Raw genomic sequence first — 25,844 nt, forward strand, 5'->3', positions numbered from 1 at the left:
TCCAGGCTCCGAGCTGTCAGCACAGAGCCCGACGCGGGGCTCGAACTCACGAGCCGTGAGATCGTGACCTGAGTTGAAGTCAGATGCTTAACTGAACCACCCAGACGCCCCACTGTTTTATTTTTATTGTTTTTTTTATCAGTAAGCTGGTTTGTGGCAAATTGGAAATACAAAAAACTGGTTCATCACCACAGAGGATTTAGGAAGCACTAGTTTCTAGTTTATGGCACAGTCATTGTTTAGAGTCCCCAAACCAGACTTTTTCTTTCTTTCTTTTTTTTTTTAAGTTTATTTATTTTGAGAGAGAGAGAGAAAGAGAGTGTGCATGCAGTAGGAATGGGCAGAGAAAGAGGGAGAGGGAGAGAGAGAATCCCAAGTAGGCTGGGCTCTCTCAGCACAGAGCCCAACACGGGGCCCGACCCCACAAACAGTGAGATCGTGACCTGAGCCCAAATCAAGAGGCGGTCACTTAACCAGCTGAGCCACCCAGACACCCCAAGACTTTTTCTTTCTTAAATAAGCAAAAGCAAAAAAAAATCTATGGAGCGTCCTTTACAGAAACAGTTTATAACCCACAGCTGTAGGGACGGTCTCAAAATGCCCACTTGATATTGTGTCAACATGACCGTATGCGAGCACCCACACTGAAAGGTGGAATTTTTCACTTTTTTTTTTTAATTTGTCTTTCTTTGAAGCATTTACTCGGAAAATATTGACATTTTCTTTTTACAGTTTAAAAAAGAATTGTGTGGGTGTTCTTTTGTATTGAGCTGTATTTTAATACTCTGCTAATTTAGATTATAAGAAGAGAGCTTAACTGCTGTGTGAAAGAAATAGTATCTAAAAATTTTTTTTCAACGTTTTTATTTATTTTTGGGACAGAGAGAGACAGGGCATGAACGGGGGAGGGGCAGAGAGAGAGGGAGACACAGAATCGGAAACAGGCTCCAGGCTCCGAGCCATCAGCCCAGAGCCCGACGCGGGGCTCGAACTCACGGACCGCGAGATCGTGACCTGGCTGAAGTCGGACGCTTAACCGACTGCGCCACCCAGGCGCCCCAAGAAATAGTATCTAAAAGATGAAATTTTGTTTTCAGAGGCATTCCAAGTACTTAATACTTTCTCCATTTGAAGTTGAGAGTATACCCAGAGCTTCTGTAGTATTGTCAACTGGTCCTCAACGTTTCAAAAAAAAAATTTTTTTTATATTTATTTATCTTTGAGAGAGAAAGAGCACGAGCAGGGGAGGGGCAGAGAGAGAGGGAGACACAGAATTCGAAGCAGGCTCCAGGCTGAGCTGTCAGCACAGAGCCCGACGCGGGGCTCGAACCCACGAACCGTGAGATCCTGACCTGAGCGGAAGTTGGATGCTTAACCGGCTGAGCCACCCAGGCGCCCCGTGGTTCTCGTCATTTCAAAAGAATTGAATCAAAGTTGCTGGTGATGAACCAGCTCAACCCTAGAGTTCATTAATTTCAGCCCAGTTTATTCTGCCTCTTACCATTAGATTTTTTAGGGTTACTTAAAGCATAACATGGGAAATTAGTAAATCCTATCCGATATGGTATTCATTACGTGAAAAAAGCCAGCAGCAATTAGTTTTGTTAGCAATTTCCTTCCTCTCAGCCTTTAAAAATAGTGAAGGTTGGAATCATTTTATTTCCCCTCATTAGATACTTTTAAAACACTGACTAGAGCAAGAAATTATTTCGGAGGAAACATGAAATAAAATTTATAAAAAGGACACGCCTTTTTTTCTTCTCGACTACGTATTCTCATTTATTAAGGCAGGTTTGGTATTTCTTGCCTCACACCGTTCACCCTCCAAAGAAAGACAGTAAGAGGTAAGTTATTCAGGTGTGAGTGGATTAAGCGCAGTCACTGTGCCGCCTTGTGGAAGGTATCTTCCAGAATTCGGCTCACCTGCTCTCCCCTTGCCTCTGTGCTTTTTCCTCTTTGTACCGTCTTGACTCTCTCAGGCTGAGCATTTCAGCAGACGGGGCAGGACCCTTCCCCAGCCGGAGTCCTCAGAGATTGAGCTGGCCGAGGAGAAGCCAGCCAAACGCTCCGTCCTCACGGCGGAGGAGCTCGCAGAGATGGATCATTTGGAAGACCTGGACGCTTGTATGGTAAGACGCACCCTTGGGTGATCCCGTCACCCCATCACCACTGGGCTCTCGCCGCCGATCTGATGGTCGGAAAAATCTCACCTTTGCAAACCAGACCAAACAAAACTCCCTCCCAGAAGCCATCCTTTTGGAAACTTGTTGCTCACGGAGACTGTCAATGAGGTCAGTAAGGCTGAAGCTTCAGGCCCCGCTGAGGCCCTGCACCTTACTTTGGATTTGTAATTTTGTAAAACTTCTATTCTATTCTATTCTATTCTATTCTATTCTATTCTATTCTATTCTATTCTATTCTATTCTATTCTGTTGTTTTCTGTTGTTTTCTGTTCTGTTCTGTTGTTTTCTGTTCTTTTCTATTCTGTTCTATTCTGTTCTATTTTATTCTGTTCTGTTCTGTTCTATTCTATTTTATTCTGTTCTATTCTGTTCTGTTCTATTCTATTCTGTTCTCTTCTGTTCTATTCTATTCTGTTCTGCTCTATTCTGCTCTGTTCTATTCTGTTCTATTCTATTCTATTCTATTCTGTTCTGTTCTATTCTATTCTGTTTTATTCTGTTCTGTTCTATTCTATTCTGTTCTGTTCTATTATATTCTGTTCTCTTCTATTCTATTCTGTTCTGCTCTATTCTGCTCTGTTCTATTCTGTTCTGTTCTATTCTGCTCTGTTCTATTCTGTTCTGTTCTATTCTGTTCTGTTCTATTATATTCTGTTCTCTTCTGTTCTATTCTATTCTATTTTATTCTGTTCTATTCTGTTCTATTCTATTCTATTCTATTCTATTTTATATTCGAGTATAGTTAACATGCAGTGCAATACTAGTTTCAGGAGTAGAATTTGGTGATTTAGCACTTACATATAACACCCGCTGCTCATCACAGCAAGTGCCCTCCTTAATCCCCATCCCCTGTGTCACCCATCCCCTACCCACCTCCCCACCGGTCACCATTAGTTTGTTCTCTGTAGTTAAGAGTCTGTTTCTTGGTTTGTGTGTGTGTCTTTCTCTCTCTCTCTTTTTTCCCTTGGCTTGTATTTTGTTTCTTAAAACTTTCCTTAAAGAGTACGGCATCCATACCCCTTTCAAGAAGAAGTTGTAGAAGTCTCAGCATAAATCTTGGATCTGTCCCTCTAGCCGCAGTGGAAAAATTCCCAAGTTACTTAGGAGAAGTTGACTATTTAACTTTGGAAGCTCATTTGTGACAGGAAAACATTTTTAAATAAATGCCATGAAAAAAAGTGGGGAGGACTGTTTCCAAAACAAAATAGTAGGGTGATAGTTCTCTCTTGGTCCTGGACTTTTTTTTTTCTCTGTTGCTTCTTCCTGTTTTTAATGTGCATAATTTGGGGGGTATACTCTTAAATTTGCACTTCCTATTTAGTTTATATTCTGTTTAATTCCGTTGAGCCCATGTGCTTCAGAAGATGGATTGTGCGCACGGTGTGTACGTAGCAGTAGGTCTTGCTTCCTTCTTCACTGCCAGAACTTCATGTGTGGTGTCCGTCCGGCCACATAACCAGAGTGTTCAGCCTGTTGACATTGTTTTTTCCTCTGAGGACAGTTTTACTTAAGTTTCTATGTCATTATTTTAAAATGTGTATTATTGTACAGTTGCTTCCTACTTTAGCATAAAAACAGTTGTATGTGCCTCTGTATTCAATATTTTTATGTTTCACTAAAATAATTCATTTTGTAGGAATTCCTTGTAATCTGAGAGAATGCTCCTGGGAGTCCCCGGGCTACCTCTTTGCCCAAATGTTTCTGCATCAGCTAATAATTCTAGTAATTTTTTGTATTCAGCGATTGTCGGGAATGATAGTTGTTTCTAACTTCTAAAACCAAGGATCTGACATGGCCGCTATTATTTTTCTAGCCCAGGGGAAAATATAATGCTTTAAGTAGTTCCTTATTTATAGACCATTGTTATCTGTTAAAGCCGATGAGTAAAATAGTTGAGTATCCTCCAGGTGAAACCCTATCGTGTACAGGAAGGCTAGCAAAGAAAGGCTAAAATAGAATCCAGATTCCAAATAGCATTCTCGTATAACTAAAGATGACAAATAATTTGCTATGTAAGTGTTTGTAAGTGTATTTGGTCTATGTCGAGGGCATTATCGGGTTTTTAAAAAGTTGTTTGGCTAGTATATTGTAAAATGTATCTCTAGTAAGTATTTTTTATTTTGTTTGCATAGGCAATGGAAGTTAACATTGGGTAATTACTCCAGAAAGCTCTTAGGCTAACCCTAAAAGAAAATAACTTTGTAATAGGAAATAGATTTGAATTCAAAATTCAAAATTATCTCTACATATCACATTTCCTGCCAGAATTATTTGGTCCTGTCTGGGTTGGGAAGGAGTAAAGAAAACATGAGCTAGTAAGATATATTTGGTTGCACTGATAAGTGGTTTAGGATGAAGGTGTGTTGGCTAAGAAAGACGGACTTAGCTACTGTTTCATTGTATAAACTTTGTTTTTGTTTGATTGATTTGGTTTTGTCATGGGAAAGAAAGAAAAAGGGGGTTTGGGTCTCCTTAAATAAAGGTGGTGGGATAAGAGTAGAGGAGAAGAATCTTTCTTTCAATTTATTTTTTATTGAGATGTAATTGACATGTAACACTGTTTTAGTGTTATTCAGTAGTTTTAAAGTAACTCTGCACCCGCTGTGAGGCTCGAACTCATAACCCCTGAGATCAAGGGTCGCGTGCTGTACTGAGACTGCCAGGCGCCCCGACATTGTTTTACTTTTGGGGGTGTACAACATGATGATTGAACACATGTATATGTTGTAAAATGGTGGCCACAAGAAGTTCAGTTAACTTCCATCACAACATTTATGAATTTTTTTTATTTATTTTTGAGAGAGACTGTGCAAGTGAGTGCTGGGGAGGGGCAGAGAGAGAGAGAGAGAGAGAGAGAGAGAGAGAGGGAATCCCAAGAAGGTTCCAAGCTGACAGCACAGAGCCTGACACAGGGCTTGACGTGGGGCTCGATGCGGGGCCCGATCCCATGACTGTGAGATCGTGACCTGAGCTGAAATCAAGAGTCAGTCGCTTACCTGTCTCAGCCACCCAGGCGCCCCTGTGGTTATACATTTTTTGTTCCCTGTGACAACTGTTACCATGTACTCTTAGCAATTTTCAAATGTGCAGTGGGTGTTAACAGTACTTACAGTATACTATGGTATTACAGTGTATTAGGTATATTCCATTCCTAGGACTTGTTTATCTGATGACTAGAAGTTTGTACCTTTTTTAATTTTTTGGTTTTTTTTTAATGTTTATTTAAAAAAAATTTTTTTTAACGTTTATTTATTTTTGAGACAGAGAGAGAGAGAGCATGAACAGGGGAGGGTCAGAGAAAGAGGGAGACACAGAATCTGAAACAGGCTCCAGGCTCTGAGCTGTCAGCACAGAGCCCGACGCGAGGCCTGAACCCACAGACCGCAAGATCATGACCTGAGCCAAAGTCGGACGCTTAACCGACTGAGCCACCCAGGTGCCCCAGTATTTATTTATTTTTGAGGGAGACAGAGACAGAGCATGAGCAGGGGAGGGGAAGAGAGAGAGGGAGACACAGAATCCAAAGCAGGATCCAGGTTCTGAGCCATCAGCACAGAGCCCGATGCGGGGCTCAAACCCGCAAGCCGAGAGATCGTGACCCAAGCCAAAGTCGGATGCTCAACCGACTGAGCCACGCAGGCGCCCCAAAGTTTATTTATTTTTGAGAGAGGCAGAGACAGCATGAGCAGGGGAGTGGCAGAGAGAGAGAGAGAGGGAGAGAGAGACTCTAAAGCAGGCTTCAGGCTCTGAGCCATCAGCACAGAGCCTGATGCGGGGCTCAAACCCACAAGCCGAGAGATCATGACCTGAGCCGAAGTCGGATGCTCAACCGACCGAGCCACCCAGGAGCCCCACATACCCTTTTTTAAAGATGCAGATGCCGATTATATTTTAAAACAGACATGCAAGACCACCATCGGGACGAAAGGGCAAACCACACTGCAGGCGTACCCGGCACGGAGTGGCTTCTGTTTTACAAAAACCGTTCCTGTTGCCGTGACACACAGGAAGCAGGAGTAGGTGGAGGTCTCGCAGAACCTCGTCCCGAGGATGACCCCAGTTGGAAGGGTGGTCTCCTCCTGGTTCCGACCGCCAGCAAGCATTGAGGGCTATTGCTGACATGAGCCCCTGTTGAATCGTGGGACGGAGCCGGGCGTTCGGTGTTGAGCGTGTGACAGAAATGCAGGATGGAGCTTTCTATAAAAAGGCAAATACGTGGGCAGAATTTTTTTAAGTCGTGAAAATGGCATTTTTTCCCTGCTCCGACTCATGCGTTTAATCATTGTTTTAACTGAGCTAATGACTTGTCAAGTAGCAGGAAACCCGGGCTGAGTTCGCTGGTAGTTTAATGAGAGAGAACGTGTGTGTGTAGAAGGTGCGCATCACATTTGTGCTGTAACGAGTGTCTCGATACGCACAGCCTCACCCTCGATTCGAAGCCACGGATGGCAGTATACGCTGCTCCTCTACCGCCGGGATCCCTCTCCTAAAGAGAATCAATTTTCTGAGCTTTTGGGCTCTTTACCCTAAGCCAGTGGCACAAATTCAGGGCTAATTTACAAGCCAAAGAGGATTCGTTTCACCTTTGAAAATTACCTGCCATGCCACCTGTCGTAATCAGAGCGGCAAATCATTTTCTCACTGACGTCCATTTCCAAATACGTTGTGGTCCTCATGTGGTGCCGTTTTAAAAGGTTTCAAGTATGTATTTCCAAGGGAGAGAACTTTACTTGGTTTTGGTGTTCTTTTTTTTTTTTTTTAATGTTTATTTTTTGAGAGAGACAGCATGCGAGCAGGGGAGGGGCAGAGAGAGAGGGAGACCCAGAATCCGAAGCGGGCTCCAGGCTCCAAGCCGTCAGCACAGAGCCCGAGGTGGGGCTCGAACTCACAAACCATGAGATCATGACCTGAGCTGAAGTCGGATGCTCAACCGACTGAGCTTCCCAGGCACCCAGGTTTTGGTTTTGTAAATGAGCCTGTGCCTGTGCCTTGGCAGCATTTCTGGCTTACACGATCCAGGAAGATAGGACATGGGGTTAACTGTGGTGTGGAAAGTTCCCAGAAGCACGAGTGCATCCGTGTCTGCCTACAGCCTTTCCCACGTGGGATCGTCAGCCCCACGTGCTGTCGAGTGGCACTTTACTATCGCCTAAAATGTCTGTTGATAGCCCAGCACCCGGGGACACTTTCCCTAGGACATTCCAAAGTGACTTGGACGACTCACCGACCTTCTACTTAGAGATTCTACTTCCAGATTCAGGATCCTGGCATATTTTGGCCTGTGATGCTCGTGACATCTGCTAAATCTATTTTTGAACATTTCTTTAACAAACTTAGTCGAAAATCTGGGCATCTCTTTTTGTCAAACCCCATCTCCAGATATCTCATCCTCCTGTTTTCTTCCATTTCTCCCTGGTCCAGGAGTCAGTTCCATTTCGGTGCTTACGTCTCTTTAAAGAATCTATAGTTATAATCCCACTAGGGAAGGTTTAGCACCATAAATTAGAGGTAGAAATTTATATTAGTTGAGGGGTTGCCTTTTTGGAGATGGAAACGATGATGTAAATGATTGATTTCTTAAACTTACTCTTTGACTAAGTGAGGGTTGAAATAAGGGTGAGTGAATGGATTGAGAGGCCCCTTGGCTGCTGGGGGAATGCCTGAGACCTGCTAATCAGCCTTAACTTAGCAGTTGTTGAAGGAAAAGGCAGTTTTCTTTAAATAAAAGGGCAGAGTTAGAAAACCATGTTCAATCAAATAATCATCTTTTTTTTCTTTTTCTTTTAGCCAGAAAGAAAGTAATAAGTGATCTCGTTCAAGTCATGGGTGTCATGGGGGATGGGGAGGGCCCGGGTGGAACAAGAATTACTAGAATAACCTGCTGACTTGTTCCAGCCGGTGTCCACTCTCATAGCCCCAGGGATCTGATGTTGCTTTACTTCAGACAAAATCAGATGGCTTAAAAAGTCATCGTCTTCATTTATTTAACACTCAGGTGTATGTAGTACTTAAAATGTGCTAGGTGCTATTATTCTAAGCTCTCTGTGAATAGTAACTAGTTTGGTCCTCACAGCAAGCTGTGAATGATAAATATCATGAATATCTTGTGTTTAACAAGTGGGGAAACTGAGGCATGGAAGAGTTAAGTACCTTGTCCAAGTTACCTGAGGCCACCCAAAGGCAGATTTGGGTATCATAGTCTGCGTGTTTAACCAGTCTACTAGAATCAGTATATGGATGTCATATTCGGTATATGTCTTATATCCAAAATCAAATCCTAAGTGAGATTGCTTGATGTAAAATATCTGCTTACTAATTCCAGATTAAATTAGTATGTGAACAGAAACAAACACAAATGAAAGACGTGTGCTGTATGACCATAATGTAAGCCTACAGTTTTTCTTTTAAATTTTTTTAATGTTTATTTTTGAGAGAGAGAGAGAGAGACAGAGTGTGAGTACGGGAGGGGCAGAGAGAGAGAGAGGGAGACACAGAATCCGAAGCAGGCTCCAGGCTCCAAGCTGTCAGCACAGAGCCCAGCGCGGGACTTGAAGTCACGAGCTGTGAGATCATGACCTGAGCCAAAGTCGGACGCTTAACCGACTGAGCCACCCAGGCGCCCCTCTTTTAAATTTTTTTTTATGTTTATTTATTTTTGAGAGACAGCAAGCAGGGGAGGGGCAGAGAGAGAGGGAGACACAGAGTCGGAAGCAGGCTCCAGGCTCCGAGCTGTCGGCACAGAGCCCGACGCGGGGCTCGAACTCACAAACCGAGAGATCATGGCCTGAGCCCAAGCCAGACGCTTAAGCGACTGAGCCACCCAGGCACCCTGTACAGTTTTTAACCATTAATGAAAGCAGCTTTGTCAAGAGGCACCTGGGTGGCTCAGTCGGTTAAGCGTCCGACTTCAGCTCAGGCCATGATCTCTCGGTTCGTGAGTTCGAGCCCCGCGTCGGGCTCTGTGCCGACAGCTCGGAGCCTGGAGCCTGCTTCCGACTCTGTGTCTCCCTCTCTCTCTCTGCCCCTCCCCAGCTTGCTCTCTGTCTCTCTGTGCCTCTCAAAAATAAATAAACGTTAAAAGAAAAAGCTGATACACTCAATTGTTGGAAATGAGTCTGCCCGCTTTGGACTTACCTGGAATATCCCTTGCCTTTCCATGCTTTATTTTGTTGGTGACAGTGATTAATTAGCTTTCCTAGACGCTTATCATCCCTATGCACACAGCTTCCATGTCATGCTGAAATGTGTATTTAGCCTCTTTATTGTCCGTAGACCATCTGTTTTTTCCCTGCAATCAGGTGCTCCTAGGAAATCCCTATTCCCAGCTGTCTCTTTCAATTTCACTTTGTCTTCGGCCTTTGGGATATTGAAGGATGTAGTTCGCATTCTATTGATCAGTTATTTCTCAAGATCTGTCCCTGTCTATAGTCTGCTACCTTTATAAAAACCGCGGAAGCTCAGGGTTCACGATAGTGTGCCAAGTGGGTAGAGAGCCAGTGTCTGCTCCTTGGCGTAACTCGCTCACTAATTGTATATAATTCTTGCAGTTATTCTAATGAGCGTCATACCAGTTTTAAATCAAAAGATACTCATGCAGGGGACAGTTCATCTCCTGACTGCTATTTCCTAGGAAAAGAGTTTTAAAAGGCTTGAATTATTATGGAATACATCTTGTGAATCCTTTTTTTCAATGACAAAATACATTATCTTCCCTTGACAAATTCAGCCTTGAATTCTAACATACGATTTTTAAGCTTTTAAATACGGATTAAAATGTAGCGAAGATCCATTTGTCTTGGTCAAAATACTACTTTTTAAAAGCAGATCACCTCACCGTCAAGTACCAGCAGTTACTAGTTGGAAGTCATCTCTTACTGCCAAGGGCAGGTTACCGAGTCCCTATCTCATTTAAATTAGTTGCGCTCATGTTAAGTATGTGCAGGAAGTTGTTCAAGTGCTAGTTGTCAGTTTCCTCTTATAATTTTGTGTATTCTGTAATGTCATTTTCTCAATGATATCGCTTTGGAAAATGGAGATTTAACCTTTTAATCACTAGAATGCAACCTACGAAAACCTCTTGATTTCCAAATTGTGGCTTGCAAAACTAAGTACAGCCTGTATAGCTCAGCCAGAATGGGTGTGGAAGGTTCCTCAGAGTGTCTGCTAATTTTTGTGGTGGGCCTTTGTGGAAATGCCAGAGGCACCCCGCAAATCCCCAGAGAGGTCACTGCTCCCTGGGGATCCACGGGGATTTCTTAATCTTTTCATTTTTTTTTTTTAATTTTTTTTTTCAACGTTTATTTTTGGGACAGAGAGAGACAGAGCATGAACGGGGGAGGGGCAGAGAGAGAGGGAGACGCAGAATCGGAAACAGGCTCCAGGCTCTGAGCCGTCAGCCCAGAGCCCGACGCGGGGCTCGAACTCACGGACCGCGAGATCGTGACCTGGCTGAAGTCGGACGCTTAACCGACTGCGCCACCCAGGCGCCCCTTAATCTTTTCATTTTTAACTGGTAGGAATACTGTTTGCAGAGGCCGTATTCCAGGAAGCTTCCTAGAGATCTGCCCCATACACCTTTTTAAAAAAGCCCAACACACAACACCGACCACCCTCAGGAACCCCCAAGAGACAAAGGAGACCCCGTGGGAAATCCCTGTGACACCCCTCCTGTCTACGGCCATTCCTGGGACGACGAGGACCCCCTACTTCTCCCTGTAGCTAACAGAAAAGCCCCACAGCTCCCAGGATGAACCGAACTCCTGGGGGAAAAAATGGGGAGGACTTAATGAATCCCCCCCATAAAACGGCTTAGAACATTAACTAGTTGTGACGAGTCAGGGCGTTCCAAAATCGGCATCCACTTGCTGGGCATCTGACTTGCAGAGTGGATACGATGATTCTTACGAGCTTAACTCTGACATGCGGTGATGATTAGAAAAGATAATTTTGGTTTCCCTCATGAGTGAAATTAAGCAAATGACTCTGATAGCCTGCGGATTGATGAGACAAACAAAAACCTTGCATTGTTCACGTGTTTGTGTGTGTTTGTGGATGATAGAGATGTGAATTTATACTTCCCTTAAACAGGACATTTTTTTAAGTAAAGTCCTAACTAGTTAAGTCCTTTACAAGCAATCACAGATTTAGGAGCTCCTGGGGATGGTACAGTAGAACCGGTATTAGATAAAATAATTGCTCTAGAATCGGTCCCACTTTGAAGCCCTTAGAAACCTCATGTTTGCAGAGTACACAGTGAATGTGGACGTTTGTTTCAACAACGTCTCTCCTGTCGGAAAGCTCCAAACGATCACTGCTTGCCAGTGGAAAACAAAGACCAAATCCCTGCAGGATGAAGGAAACAACATTCGATTCATAGAAAACCGTGTCTTCAGATACTGTGTGTGTGTGTGTGTGTGTGTGTGTGTGTGTGTGTGTCTGTGTAAAGAACAAGAAGGTGAGCAGTCCTTAAAGGGGGCTTGCCAACCCAGGAATGGAGGGCAGGAAAATGCTAGAACAAGGTGGTCGGTGCCAGAAGTGCCCAGGGAGGAGACAGAAGTATTTCTCATCGATGAAGTCTTAGGTAGTGACGACTGCCTGAACTAAAAATGTAGACTAGAGGGCCACCCAGTCATTCAACAAACGCTTATCGTTCCTCCATTGTGTATGGTATTCTCGGCTCGGAAGGTGAAGGAACCAATCTGTCCCCCGCACGTTTGCTACCCTGAAAGGCCAAAGTGGCCAAGCTGGTTCCGGCCATCTCAGAGCCACCCCCGCTGTAAACCCCACCCGCGTTTGCTTGAGTGCGGAAGGACGGGAGCCTGCCACAGAAACGAGGCCATCTGGAAAGACTTGAATCAGTACTGAGTGCATCTTGCGACCGACTGACTCATGAAATCAATGTAATGATTTGACCAGGAAGTAAAAAAAAGAAAGCTCCTCAGAAATGAAGTATAAAGAATGAAGGCAAAGTGTCAGATCGCACCAAATGTGTGTTTCAGTTACACACACGTGGACCCATACGTTAGCTCGTGACATAAAATACATTTCAATATATAAAGTGGGTCACAGTGTGGGGCGCCTGGCTGGCTCAGTCCAAAGATCACGTGACTCTTGATCGCGGGGTCGTGAGTTCATGCCTCATGTAGGGTGCAGAGATTACTAAAAATACATAAATAAAACTTAACAAGAAAAGATGGCTCACAAAGAAGTTGGAGCAACATTCATCTACAGAAGCCTCGCTGTCCACTGTTTCAACGTGCCCCTGGCGTGAACGCCCTGAGCTAGTCTTTCCTCCCTGCACGCCGAGGGTCAGAGATGCACGGGTGGGAGAAGATACGGTGCCCTGGAGGGTCTCCACCAAACAGGCTCGCCCCCTTCCTTCCTCTGTTGTGGGCCTCTGTACAATGGCTCTTCCTGACGCGTGCTTCTGTACTATGTCACAAGGGCCACCTTCATAACTAGCCTGGTAAACCTTGTTACCACATACGTGTTGGACGTGTCCCCCGTACACGTCGAGGTCCCTGTTCACCTCATCCCCAGATGCCTTCGTGACAAGTACGTGCAGAAGAAAATGCAGGTCTTTATCAAGGATCGTGAAAATCCTGAGCCTCTGATTTGCTGTGGGTCTCTGGAACACCACCGGGGTGTGCTGTGGGTCTCAGGAACACCATCAGGTGCTCCGTGGCTTATGCCTAACTCTGGCTGAGGGCCTCAGAGCTCCATGTACACTTGACCTAAAAAAAAGGGTTCAGGGTCTGAAGAAATATAGTTGGTTGTTTTCAGCCTTCAATCGAGCTTTATTATTTTCTTCTTAGTCCTGATTCACTCTGTTTTTTCCCCCTGCATCTTGCCGTTCTAAATGGGTCTCAGCTCGTTTTTGGCTTGAGGTGGCTGTGCATTAATGCAGTGAAATATTAGGTATGGTGGGAGGGGGCTCTGACGGAGCGTGCAACTTGCTGCGGAAGGTGCAGAGAAGGGGGGCCCAGCCCAGCCTGGGGGATGCCAAGGAAGGCGTCCCGGAAGAAGGTTCTGAGCGTCACGCCTGGCACATAGTAGGCCCTCAGAACTGTTGCTACGGCGAGAGATGGCATCTGAGAGAAAAGTTGACTGGGAGGAAAGTGAGTGAGTAAATTTAGCAGAGAAAGCAGCACACAGAGGTTCAGAGCAGGGACGGAACGTCGTAGACTGAGGACCTATGTAGTGTTTGGGTATAGTGGGGACAAGGGGTAGGGGCTGAGGAGGCTGGAGCCCTTATCACAGAATCTGGTGGGTCCTGCGAAGGGTTGGCTTGTTTATATATATATTTTTCTTTCTCTAAAAAATTTTTTTAAATATACTTTACTTTTGAGAGAGAGAGCACAAGTGGAGACGGGAGGGATAGAGGAACAGAGGATCCAAAGTGGGCTCCGCGCTGACAGCAGAGAGCCCGACGCGGGACTTGATCTCACAGACTGGGGGATCGTGACCTGAGCTGAAGTCGGACGCTCAACCGGCTGAGCCACCTGGGCGCCCCAATTTATTGTTTATTTTTAAGGTAGCAGGGAGTCTCTGAAGCTGGGGAATGCGCGAGAACGGCAGGTCTTGACAGAAGTGGATGTGCTGAGTTGAGGTGCCAGCAAGGCCCCGACTGAGCTGTCCAGTTGGGACTGTGGATGTGACTGGGCTCAGCAGCCAGGTGAGCTGGTGGCCCACGTGCGCAGCTGCGGTGTAGACATGCTTACAGGATCCCCGGCTCTGACCCCTTTTCTTCCTACGTTCATGACATGTATCTCATTTTACCTCTAACTATAGGCTTGTGTGTTCAACCTCTTACTTGCCATCTGATGTCTCAGTGAGTCCAAAACAGAGCCTTCGCACCCCCCACCCCCACCCCCACACGTGCCTCGTCCTGATGCGAGACGTCAACCTTACCTGCCAGCCCCTACCCCTCCTCCCAGGACCTTTCTGGTGTCTTAGGTGACAACCTCTGATGGTTTCCCATTGCACCCAGAATAGATATAGTTTCCTCATGGTCTGCAAGACCACTGCCTCTCTCTCTCTCCACCTGGTTCTGCTCTCTCCCCCTTTGTTCACTTCCCCCCAGCCACTGTGGCCCTTACTGCTTTTCTCTAGAACTCGCCTGGCTTCCCGTCTCAGCTGTTGTTCGATTGGAACACCCCTCACCAGATCTTCCCACAGCTACTTTCTTCCCACCGTCCAGGTCTCAACCCAACCGCCTGTTTCTTAGACATTTTCCTTGACCCTCTTAGCCTAGGAAGCCCTCCAGCCCCTCTACCGCATTATCCAATCTTATCTTCTCAGCATTGATTCCCAAGTCCGTGCCCTCTCTGCTGGGTCCCTGGTCTTCGGGCTGGCCCGGGTCACTGGCAGGTGAGGCTAGAGAGGTTGGGGTGAGGAAGAGCCCATGCACAAGGGTTTCACACCAACAGCTTGGTGGGCAGTGTCTCCACGACTGGCATTTCTCTCCTCCCAGGATTTCGTTCTTCCTGTCGGTGGACTGAGGAAAGGACACCAGTGCAGAGCTCTGCCTGGTGCTTTGGACCATCTGAGTGAACGGAGGCTGCACTTGAAGGCCTCGGTGTTCAGATGTGACTCTGGGATACGGGAGGGATAGCGGAGGGATACTAGAGTGCGTCTTCACTCTTCAGCTCTCGTGTGGAAATTCAGAGTAAAGTCAGCCTTTCCAAATTCTTGGTTTCCCCAAACGTGCCCCAGAGGAGACCGTCGCTGCTGGAATTTGGTATTTCAGGATTTCCCATCTGCCAGGGCTGGAGTCAAACGTCTCTTGCAAGTCTATTCCTTAGCAAGATCAAAATTTAAAGTAAATGGTTTTTAGCTTTGGCCGTTGGTAATTTTTTGACGACGATCCTATTGACATTTCCGCTGAAAATCACGCTTGAAAACTAGATGCAAAAAAATTACTTCCATGCTCCAGATAGCATTGCATTTCTTCTATATATTTTACTTTAGAATGTGTGCCCTGATACGTATATTTGCTTCTTGGATTTATCAATGTTCTGCCTTCCTTCAGAAACTACTTTAGGTGCCACATTTAGTAGTTACTAAAATAGAAATCCAAAGGTAAAGTGAGTGAACAGAGTTAAGGGGGGTACAAAAAAACACATAAGAAAGTTCTAGCAAAGTTGAGGATCAGTCCCCAGCGAGGCTTGCCCGCCGAGCTGTTCTGCTTGCTGGGTAAAGGGTGGAGCCTTCGCCTCGGGAGCTACGGCTACAAGCTTCAGACAACATCGGATGATCAGAATTGAGCTTTGTGACCATTTCTCTTGCTCAGACAGAGGGTCGCCCAACCAGAGCTGAGTGATAGGGTCGACACCTGCCGCCAAGCCAGAGTTTTCCTCTGGAAGCAGCTTCAGACCTATTTCAGCCCTTGAGCAAGTACTCCATTGAAATCCCCAAATGCCGAACTCTGTAAAAACCTGGTCTAGCTCAGAAACCAAGGTCTTTGTCGTGTTCAACTCTGTTTGATTAACCTCCCTCCTGAATGGATTCTGCAGTGAGATTCTCAAAAGAGAATGGATTCTCAAGACCTCTCTCTCTCTCTAAATAACAGATCAATGCAGCCTGGCCAAAGGTCTTTCCAAGAAAAGGCTTGAGAGCATCCTCTCTCATGGCCATAGCAAAACCTCAGAGATGCTTCTAGTCGTACACTAGGTGGCCTCTGCTCCCCAGGTAAACTGAATAAATTGGCCACCTGTATGCGGTTATTTGATACTGAACCCTTAAATGTTGGAGAAAGCACCCGTGTGCTTTTGAAAGCCAGTCACCTTTGTTTATAATACAGCACGAGTGGCATATAAGATGTGTGTTTGATAGACAGTTTATCTAACTGTTCACCATAGTTTGCGTTGCAAATACTCAATTCCCTTTTACAATGCAGGCAAAGCCAATAAAAAATCCCAAGTGGCAAACAGTATTGCCTTCTGACAGATTTCCTCATAGAGGAAGCAGAGTGTGTTAATAATGGTGATCAAAAGTTGCAAGCCGATAACTACCAAACGAATCGATCTGTAATTTAGAGAGAGAGAGGTCTTGAGAATCCATTCTCTTTCGAGAATCTCACTGCAGAATCCATTCAGAAGGGAGGCTAATCAAACAGAGTTGAACATGACAGAGACCTTGGTTTCTGAGCTAGGTCAGGTTTTTACAGAGTTTGCTGGTAAGCCATCTTTACTTGAAGTTCTGCTTGAGGTTTGAAGAGTTAGGGCAAGGAGTTTTAAGACTCAGTCTTAGAAGAGCATGGAGATCCACGAGATCCAGTAAGAACCAGATCTCCTGATTGCTGATGGATCACTGCAGGCCTCCAGCTAGAATCCTAAGGCACCAGGCCCTCCGACCATCACCGATTCCTTTGAATTAGCACCCCTGAAGCTGACTTGACTCAAGTTTTTTTAACCAGTAAATTGTTACAGAATTTAATGTGGTTTTTGGTGATGGGGATGGTGGTGGTATTAATTGTTGATTTTTGTCATCTTCGTAGAGTTAATATTCTGTGGACAGAGTAGATGTGTTACATTCAGCTTTTTTGGCCAATTAAAAAAAATTTTTTTTAATGTTTATTTATTTTTGAGACAGAGAGAGACAGAGCATGAATGGGGGAGGGTCAGAGAGAGAGGGAGACACAGAATCCAAAACAGGCTCCAGGCTCTGAGCAGTCAGCACAGAGCCCGACGCAGGGCTCGAACCCACGGACCGCGAGATCATGACCTGAGCTGAAGTCGGACACTTAACCAACCGAGCCACCCAGGCACCCCAAGGCCAATTTTAATTATTCATTTTGATGTCACTGAACCATAACGTCCATTCCAAAGGCGAGTATTCAAATCCCCTGACCACGTCCTTCTTACCTTCCATTTTTACATGGATTTTCCAAAGACCCAGACTTAAATAGCTCTCTCAAGTGTAATACTTGGTGGGGTTTTCCCTCATTATTTATTCATTCTTTTACAGTTAAAAAAGTTAACATGTTACTCAACTTTTCATGACGATTAGAATAACATTGTGCTTAATAGTGCGATAAAGTACTTTTCTTTTTTATAATAATGCTACAAGAGGCACGTAGTGGGTGCTTGTGTGAATAAGCATCGTGCTTCTTTGCCCAGCCGCACTGACACCAGCTCTTAGGGTCAGGTACTTGCTTGAAATTGGGACCAAGTGCTTGCATTCTTTGGATGGCTCTTAACAAGAAGGTATTAAATTATTAGCTGTTTTTTAAAGAAAACATTCAAACATGAAACTTCACCTTGGCATCAGTTGCAGGATGAGTTAGAATGAATGAAAAGTGAGCCGTTAACCGTTTCCTGGAGAAATCATGACCAAGTTAGGAAGATAAGGATTTTTAATTTTCTCACATCAAAAAAAAAAAAAACACAAAAATAAAACAAAACAAAAAGAACCACTGTGCAGGTCTTGAAAACAAGGAAACAAACCATGTAAACGTATAAAGAGTCCTGGACTGTGATTTTCACAATAGCCTCTCACCAGTGCTGCTCCCTGAATGGTTTTGTTTTAACACCGTGATGCCATTTTAACTTTAATATGAAATGAGACTCTGGATATCAAAGTTAATAAGTGTGGTGTCGATGGCTGGATTTAATGTTGTGTTCACTAGGAAATAGCGCCTCACTAAATCCCTGCATATTGTTTCCCCCTTTGCACACAGATTTATTACAGATCTCTCAGGACTATGGCTTATATACCCCTACTCTCCCTAGAGTTTAAACACTGTTACTGTCCAGCCATCAGTATAGAAAGGTTTAAGCATCTCTTTTTTTCTCATTGAGATCTACACCATCTCAACCTCTTAAAAATGGAAATGCATAAAAATTACTTTTTAAACCACAAATGCGAGACTACTATTTATTTAGGTATTTGGGGGCATAAGTCATCTAAGAATGACTAAAGTTTGTCTCCCCTTGGCCATTGACTCAGCTGAAAATCTGGTAGAAAATATTTAATTTTTGTAACCTTGTTCATTAAACAGGGATTACCCATATCCGCTTTAAAAATACACCAAAAAGCACCAGGTGAGCCTAGGGTATCTTGTATCACAAAGCAAGGACCAGCTCCAAATCCAATGGGATCATTTCCAAGGCTACAAAATCCAGATTGAAATGGCCCCCCTTGGAACACCCCAAGAACCAAAAAGAATACTGAGAGTCATAGCTTATGACACATAGAATTAATTTTCAAACATCCACAAGTCTGCAGTAGTACTAAGAAAATGAAAGGGGAGGATACAAAGGACTTTTTAAAGGAATAGTTGGTCTTTGCAGGGAAACGGCACCTTGCAAATGTAGGAATGATGATGGCAGTAGGAAAGTAGAGTTTTGGAGTCCTCGCTGTGTTCATTCAGTCAGGTAAGGATTGCTGATGGTGGTTTGAAAATGGGGTCATCCACATCTACATATCACCTCATAGACTTATTAATCACCCAGGACAAAGGTACCCTTTTAATGGAGAGGTTGGGAGGTCCTCTCCTCACGAAGTGGCCAAATTTAGGTGACAAAGAGCAGAACAAGCTGACCTGGGTGCCACCAACAGTGGTTGAGCCATTAGTTCACCAAATCACCCATGTGGCATTCAGGCTGGAAGTGGCCGACCGTAATCAATTTCCCAGGAAGCATTCAGGCAAGTGGAGAATGTGGGGAAGTCTGTGAAACAATTGGCCTGAATTCCTCAAGAGAGAATCATGGATAAGAAAGGCAGGATCGGCGGCAGGGAGAGGAGGACGGGGTACAAAGACACACTGAGGAGACCTAAGCACACATCGTGGTGAGTTCTTCCCTAGATACTGCATCCAGCAGGGCAGGGGCGCCCCAGGCAGGTGGGGGGTGACTGGGGAAATCTGCATACGGGCCATTGTGCATACACGGGACACTATGGAATTGCTGGTAGGTGTGACCGTCACGTGTGGTGATGTAGGAGAAGGTATTCAGGCAGGAAATTTTTTCATGAAAGATTATCAAGTTTCAAGACTCTTCTTTATAATAGATTACTTCCTTCTCTCTTGTCTTTGCACCTAGTCTGTAAAAATCTAAGTTGTGGGGGAGGGGTGCTGGGTTCACGCAGTGGTTCAGTTCCGTCATTCATTGACCAAATAGTTACTGAAAGCCCACTGTGTGTCAGGTTCTCTGGAGGTGAACAAAAATGAATCCCGGCTTATCCTTTCCATCCGAAGACGTTCACCTTGTCTCCCCTGGGGATGCTGGGGACACAGGGTGGGGAGGGGACACCAAAAAGAAACATGAGCCAGATTTAACTTGTAAACAGGGTTTATTTCTGCCGGAGCCCCTCCTGTTCCTGGTCTAAACTTCTTTCAAGAAATAAATATACTTGACCCCGTGACTCTCTGTAGTTGAAATCCTTGTAGACGTGTTGGGGGCTGACAGGGTGGCGGCCAAAATCCCCTCTGCGGTCTTTGGACAGATGGGCCTGAATTGCTGTGCTTGGACGTAAACCCCCTCATTTCCTTATTTTTCTAACTAAATGGTTTGTTTTCTTCAGGCCAGTTCCTGAGCATCAAGTCCCCATCTCTGTGCTGCCGTTTGGAGGAAATACTAAGATAACTGCCAGAAACATTTGTGTATTTTTTTTATAAAGAGAGTAAACCCCATCAAGGCTCATGTTAATTTTTTTTAATCCCTCATTTGTGAGTTTCATGGTAAAGAAAATGAAGAAGGTAGACGTGGTGGCAAGTTTTTGTTTTGATGTGGCTTTTGGGGGCTCCTGAACGTCGAGATCGCAGAAATCGAAACCCGGTAGAGCAGTCATAACGCTTATTAAAACACTCGCACGTGCAAAACAACTCGAGCTGTTGTAAGAATCTTTCAAGTTTCTAGACATGTGTCATAGTAGATCAGTTCCCGCCTTCAAAGTATTATGATCGGCTTGGTCCCTTTGTCCTTGTCCCTGTAGGAGGTGGCCACGGCGGTTGTATCTGGCCACCCAGACAAGCCTCTGTTAGGGCGTCTGCCAAATAAGTTCAGATAATCCGTAAACACCAAGTGATCAGTGACTTTTGATATGTTCCTAAATCAGCTTTTTGAAGAACTCCTAAGAAATTGCAGAAAAGTGCCCCCCAAAATGCCAAACCCTCATGTCCCCAACAACCTGAACAGATAGCTTTTAACACATTAGCACCTTCCTTTTGCCAGTGTAGTTTTTTGACACCAGCATATAAATTCTGGGAGCTCAGAGACCGATTCCTTATTTACTGCTCTGCCCATCCTTTCTTAAGAGTGCCTGGTACACAGTGGGTGCTCAGTAAACCTTTGTTGAATATTAAGTAATATAAAAACGTCCCCGATAAGTTGTAGCCGCAATTGACCCCTACCGACAGTCTCTCCCTCCTCCCGCCTTCGTCAGAGGCACCACTGTCCTGAGTTTGGACGCTTTCTATTTATTTTGTATGTTCAAACATCCATATACCCACAAGCAACATATGGTTTTATTTTATGGTTTGCGATTTACATAAATGGCATCATGCCGTAAGTATCTTCCTGAAACTCGCATTTTTCATTCAATACCATCTTTTGAGACTTGTTCATGTTGTTTCATTACACCTAAACCTTCTTGCTTTTTTCCCCTTTTAGCTGCTATTCCCTCATTTAACTATATTCATTTTCATCATCAGTGTCCCTGCTTGATAGACTTTTAGATTGTTCCCAGCTCGGTAGAAGTCTGTTACCTACGCGTGCGTCCTCACCACCCCCAGTCTTTGTCGTGGGCATAGGAAAATGGAAAAGTGATAGTATTTCTAATGTCTCTAATCGCTACCAGTTATAGAAGCACTGTGAGGCCACGGAATGGCACTGTGTCGGGCTCTGTGCTAAACGTTTCATATATTCGCTTTGTCTTACTTAATACAACAGGTTGTTTTACAAACTGGAAAACTAGTCTGACGTTACAGAAACATTGGCCAACCTCCACAACCCCCTAAGCGGCAGACTCAGGATTTGAGCTCAGTTCTTGGATACCAAAGCCTTGGGTGTGAGACATACTTTCGAGGGAGGATGACCCATTTTCACTCGCTGGACCTTCTCTTGTCGTAATGGGAGATGTTGAGTCAATATAGTTAGCCAAGTTCCAAAAAGTGTGCAGGGGGAGTAGAGGAATGAACTGATGGTCTTTGTTCCACTGAAAAATTGAGTTGTCTGTTGCATGTTTCCCTCGTGATAGGAAGGTTTTTTTGGCCTGCCTGTCGTTTTAGGGGTTGAACCAATTGAAAGTTTCCTCACCTTCACTTCTAATGATCTTCAGGTGGATAATTGGGGCAGCACACTTGTCTTGTTGAATTAACCCTTCACAAAAAGAAGGGAAGTCTAAAATTATTCATGAGACGTAACCATCGGCTGTAACTCACTTCTGTATGTATCCCTAGTTATCTCTTTAAGGAAGCTTTCGAAGGGATGTGTGTCAAAGGCGGGGGGGGGGGGGCTGCGGGGGAGCAGAGTCGTTATTTCAGGCAATTCCAGAATATTTGAAAATGTATTTTTACTTTTTTGCCTTTCATTCTGCAAGGCTGTTTTCAATCTAATTTAATGAGTCCTCAAATGAGATCTATTTGAAGAAAATTACCTAATAAAGTATGAAATTAGTCTGGAGACTGAGAATTTTTGGCACGTTGCTGATGGCAGCCTTTCTGATAAGCAGATATACGATGATGATGATGGTGGTGGCAGTGATGGTGGTGAAGGTGATGGGGAATGCCTTTGACTGATGTGTCAGCTTTTTTCTGAACAGACCCAGACTACCTACATTCTCAAATTGATTCGCCCCCATTACTTTATCCTGTTGTGTATTGAGAAAAATTGGCACACAAAAATAAGGAACTTGAAAGAAAATGCTAGAAAATGCTAGAAAACTTGCTAGAAAATGGATTAGGTAGGATGCCTCAGGATGTGTTTTCAAGAAATTTGGAAAGGACCTCCCCCCCCACCCCACAACCCTCCAATACTTTGCTTTCACAAAGCCTGACCTTCTACAACTGAACTTTTTTTGTTGTTATGTTTTAAAAAACTATTATGAATTTTCAGAGTATTAAGATGACCTAATAACTGTTGATGATCTATGAGGTTTAAAAAAAATTACTGAATCAGAGATTTAGTGTGAAATGTAAGCCATAAGGTATCATCAACATTGGTAACACTGTGGGTAGGTAACTGTTCTAGAATCTGGCATCAGCTCTTTTCCTGAAAAGATTTGGTGACTGATGGGGAGAGAGCATGGATTCAAAGCTACTTCGTCCCAAAGTATGGAATGACGTAAAAGCTCCCGGAAGGGATGCCTATACGTGCCTGGAGATACGCCGTCCCCATTTTATTGCTGGGAGTCGCCTTTTGGCCCAAGAACCGAAACCTGCATGGGGCTTTCCAGCGTCCATCCAGTGTTGTGTCCGCCACGTGCCTTTGGAGCGGGTGACGTCTCCATTCCCCAAATGAGGCCAGGACCTTCTGCGGTTTATAGATGGCATTCTGCACGCACCTAACAAAAGAGGTGACATCTCTAGGAGTTCCCGCTGTTTTCAAGCTACGATTGTGCTTCTGCTTATAAAGAGCTGGGGTGGATGCCTTCCGCCAATTATACCTTGGCCTCCTTCTTGCCTTTTTCCTTTGCTATGAAGGCTTTTGATGGAGCTTTTCTGTTTGTTTGTGAGCCGTGTCTCTCCCTCCCCTTTTCTTGTAGTGCTGTTCATGTAATGCTTTATCTCTCTCCCATTCATATTTTTTTCCTTCCTTTGTGCTGCATGGAGACTCTCTGCTGTACAAGTGTAAGTATTTGGGTGGCTCTGCAGTTTCTGGCTGGGCTCGTTTACAGTCTCGTGTTCCATCTGCTTGTGCTGCCTGGCTGGTCTCCCAGGAGACCGAGTGTCGTCCCCCGGCTGTGGATCCTGCATGAAACAGGCAGCAATCTAGAGGCAAGACTGCATTTTGCAAGGTGCTTCAACTAGAAAGCAGGCGATGAATTTAAAGTATCCTGGCTGTGCCTGAAGGCAAGCACAGTGTTGATGAAGAGGGCACCAACTTTCAAGAGGGGAAAACGGCCTTTTCCGTTCCTGTTTAAAAAAAAAAAAAAAAAAAAAAAAAAAGACACGATTCCTTAAACGTCCAGGTTTTGTTTTGGGTTTTTTGGGTTTTTTTTTTTTTTCCTGATTCTCGTTTCCCAGGGTTGTAGAAATTTGGCATCATGATTTCCTTCTTGGATTAGAAGAATGTTCCTAATCTGTTTCCCAACTTTTTTTTAACCGACTGTTTTTTTTTTTTAATGTAATTTTCTTAATGTTTATTTTTGCGAGAGAGAGAGAGACAGAGCGTGAGCAGAGAGGGGTAGAGAGAGTGAGGGAGGCACAGAATCCAAAGCAGGCCCCAGGCTCTGAGCTGTCAGCACAGAGCCAAACACGGGGCTCTATAGAACTCACGAACTGTGAGACCATGACCTGAGCCAAAGTCGGATGCTCAACCGACTGAGCCACCCAGGTGCCCCTAACCAACCGGGTTTTATTTTGTTCCTTGTTTGTTTTAACCTCGGGGAAAAGAAATTAGGCATTCTCGAGCTTGACATGAGAATGTTGTCGTTTATCCTTTGCACAAACTCGGTAAAACGAACAAGGAAACTTCTCCATCCTATTTTTGTGGTGAGAGAAGCGATGGAACTCTCATTTTAGAAAAAATGAGCGTGTCTAGGAAGTATAGGTTAAGAGTGAGTTTAGCAGGAAAAACTGTGGTGGTGTTTGTCAGGCTCCAACCTTAGTCCTTAACTGGTGGTAAAATTGAGATACCCCTTGGGCTACATGAGAGGAGTTTGAATTCCATCATAGGAACTGGATCAAAGGAGTAAGATTTCGGAGCAGTAACACTGTGGTCCCTTTAGATTCCTGTAGAATAGGAATAGTGGCCATGGTTTCGTTCACACTGTCTGCCAAGGTGGGCGTTTAGTGATGGTTTGGGATGTCAGGATGTGGAAGGAGTCTTGTGTTTAGGGCTCTCCCTCTAAAGTTACATTTTAAAGACTTCAACACCCTGTGCCTCATATTTCCTGAGTACGTGAATAGTGAAAAGTACTTACGACTCGCAAAATGCATCTTTAAAGATAAATTTCATCTAGGCTTAAATAGTAGACAGTGCTGGCCACGAGTTGCTTTATGAAGAGTCCATTTGGTCAGTATGCCTCCCTTGCTCCTGTTGCTGACACCCCCCCTTTCATCTGAGAGGCACTACGTGATTTCTCCTCCCAGCAAATATTTACGCATCGACAAATGTCCAGGGCAGGAAACGAAGGCCAAACAGTCTGAGAAAATTAACCCTTGTCATTTGGATACAGGAGCATTAACAGTTCTAAAGACAAGGTAAAGCTAGATCTCTTTTCTAGGGTACAACTCCTCTAACCAGCAGGTGTGAGAAGGGGAAGACTAAGGGAGCATATAGACCAGATTTCTGGAAAAACAGAATATTTGTTCTTAAATGTATCCTTGGGTGCATAATCATAGCTCATTCTTATGTTCCCTCTTGCTCACGATATGTATGTAGTGGGATCATAGGACTGAGCTACTAAAGAGTTTTCTTTTTCTATAAAACTGTTAAGGAAGAAAAAATTCTAAAGAAAAGAACAAAAAATAAGAGAGACATGAAATTCACTGTTTCTTTTTTCCCTCTTCGTCGTTATACGTAAACCACGAGAAAGAAATCATGAAACAGTTCATCTGTCAGCAGTGGCTCAGGGTCTAAAATTGGGTTGCTTTCTCAACACTGGCGGTCGAAACTCGCCTGATTTCGAGCCCTGACTATTGTCGCAAAAGCCCCTCGTCCCCGCGTGAACGTGGCAGACTTCACAGATGTGTCAGATAGAGTGAAAGAGTTGCGTTTGAAATGCAGCTGTAAAGAGCATGTGAGATGAAGGAAAGCTTTGAGGCATTAGAAAGTCAAACCAAGAAGAGAAAAGTAGGTCCCATTTGGTGGATGGCAGCTATGGAGAACCCGGATGGTTGCCATATGAACCCCTCAGTGTCTGTGTAGTTAGCTCGAGCTGAATGACCGATTTACAGGTAGGCGTCAGTGTGTAAATGGGTCTCTCTCTACCTGTCTTTTATATTATGTATAAATGTTATAGATCATCTGTATTCTTTTACATATAGCTCTCTGGTCATTCCTTTTCAGCTATTCAGAATTGTAATATACTTGAAATGTCATCATGGTCGTATGTGTTACACACATTTGGTATCTGTTCTAAAGGTTAAAGAGGGAGACTTGAGCCAGATTCTTTTTGCCCGTGAACACTTTTTCTGTAAAATCAAGAGTCGCAGGAAAAAAACGTTGGACGACATCGTCATTCCAAGCATTTTATTTGTGGCTGTCCAAATGAATTGGCTGGAAATTAGTCCCAAGCTGCTGCTCGATCCCTTTACCTGTCACGGTTGCATGCAAAGTGGAGGGAGTACTAAAGACATTTTTCGTGAAACATAGCAGATATTTTGGTAGTTGGGTTCTCCTGAGGATTATTTATTCTTAGAGGTTTCCCTTATGAATAGACCAGTCAGGCCGCTCTCTGCTTCAGTCAACCGCGAGGTCAAGGTCAGTTTCGGGGGAGAGCAACCTGGAAGCTGGCTCCCTTTCCAGCTGCCTCGGATTGACGCTTGCCTTACAGGTA

General features: G+C 44.4%; 1 protein-coding gene across 2 annotated transcripts in view; it reads left to right on the forward strand.

The window, feature by feature from the left end:
- The window catches only part of CARMIL1 (capping protein regulator and myosin 1 linker 1), a 311,314-nt gene that overhangs the window by 241,818 nt on the left and 43,652 nt on the right, over positions 1-25,844 (forward strand). For both annotated transcript variants that reach the window (XM_047103122.1, XM_047103121.1), the window contains exon 29: positions 1,980-2,129. In XM_047103122.1, coding sequence (XP_046959078.1) covers positions 1,980-2,129 — 150 coding nt within the window. The remainder of the gene's footprint in view (positions 1-1,979; positions 2,130-25,844) is intronic.

Source organism: Lynx rufus, unplaced genomic scaffold (genome assembly GCF_022079265.1).
Source record: "Lynx rufus isolate CCGP_SWC_20201006 ecotype Redwood Valley unplaced genomic scaffold, mLynRuf1.p SCAF_6, whole genome shotgun sequence".
NCBI lineage: Eukaryota > Metazoa > Chordata > Mammalia > Carnivora > Felidae > Lynx > Lynx rufus.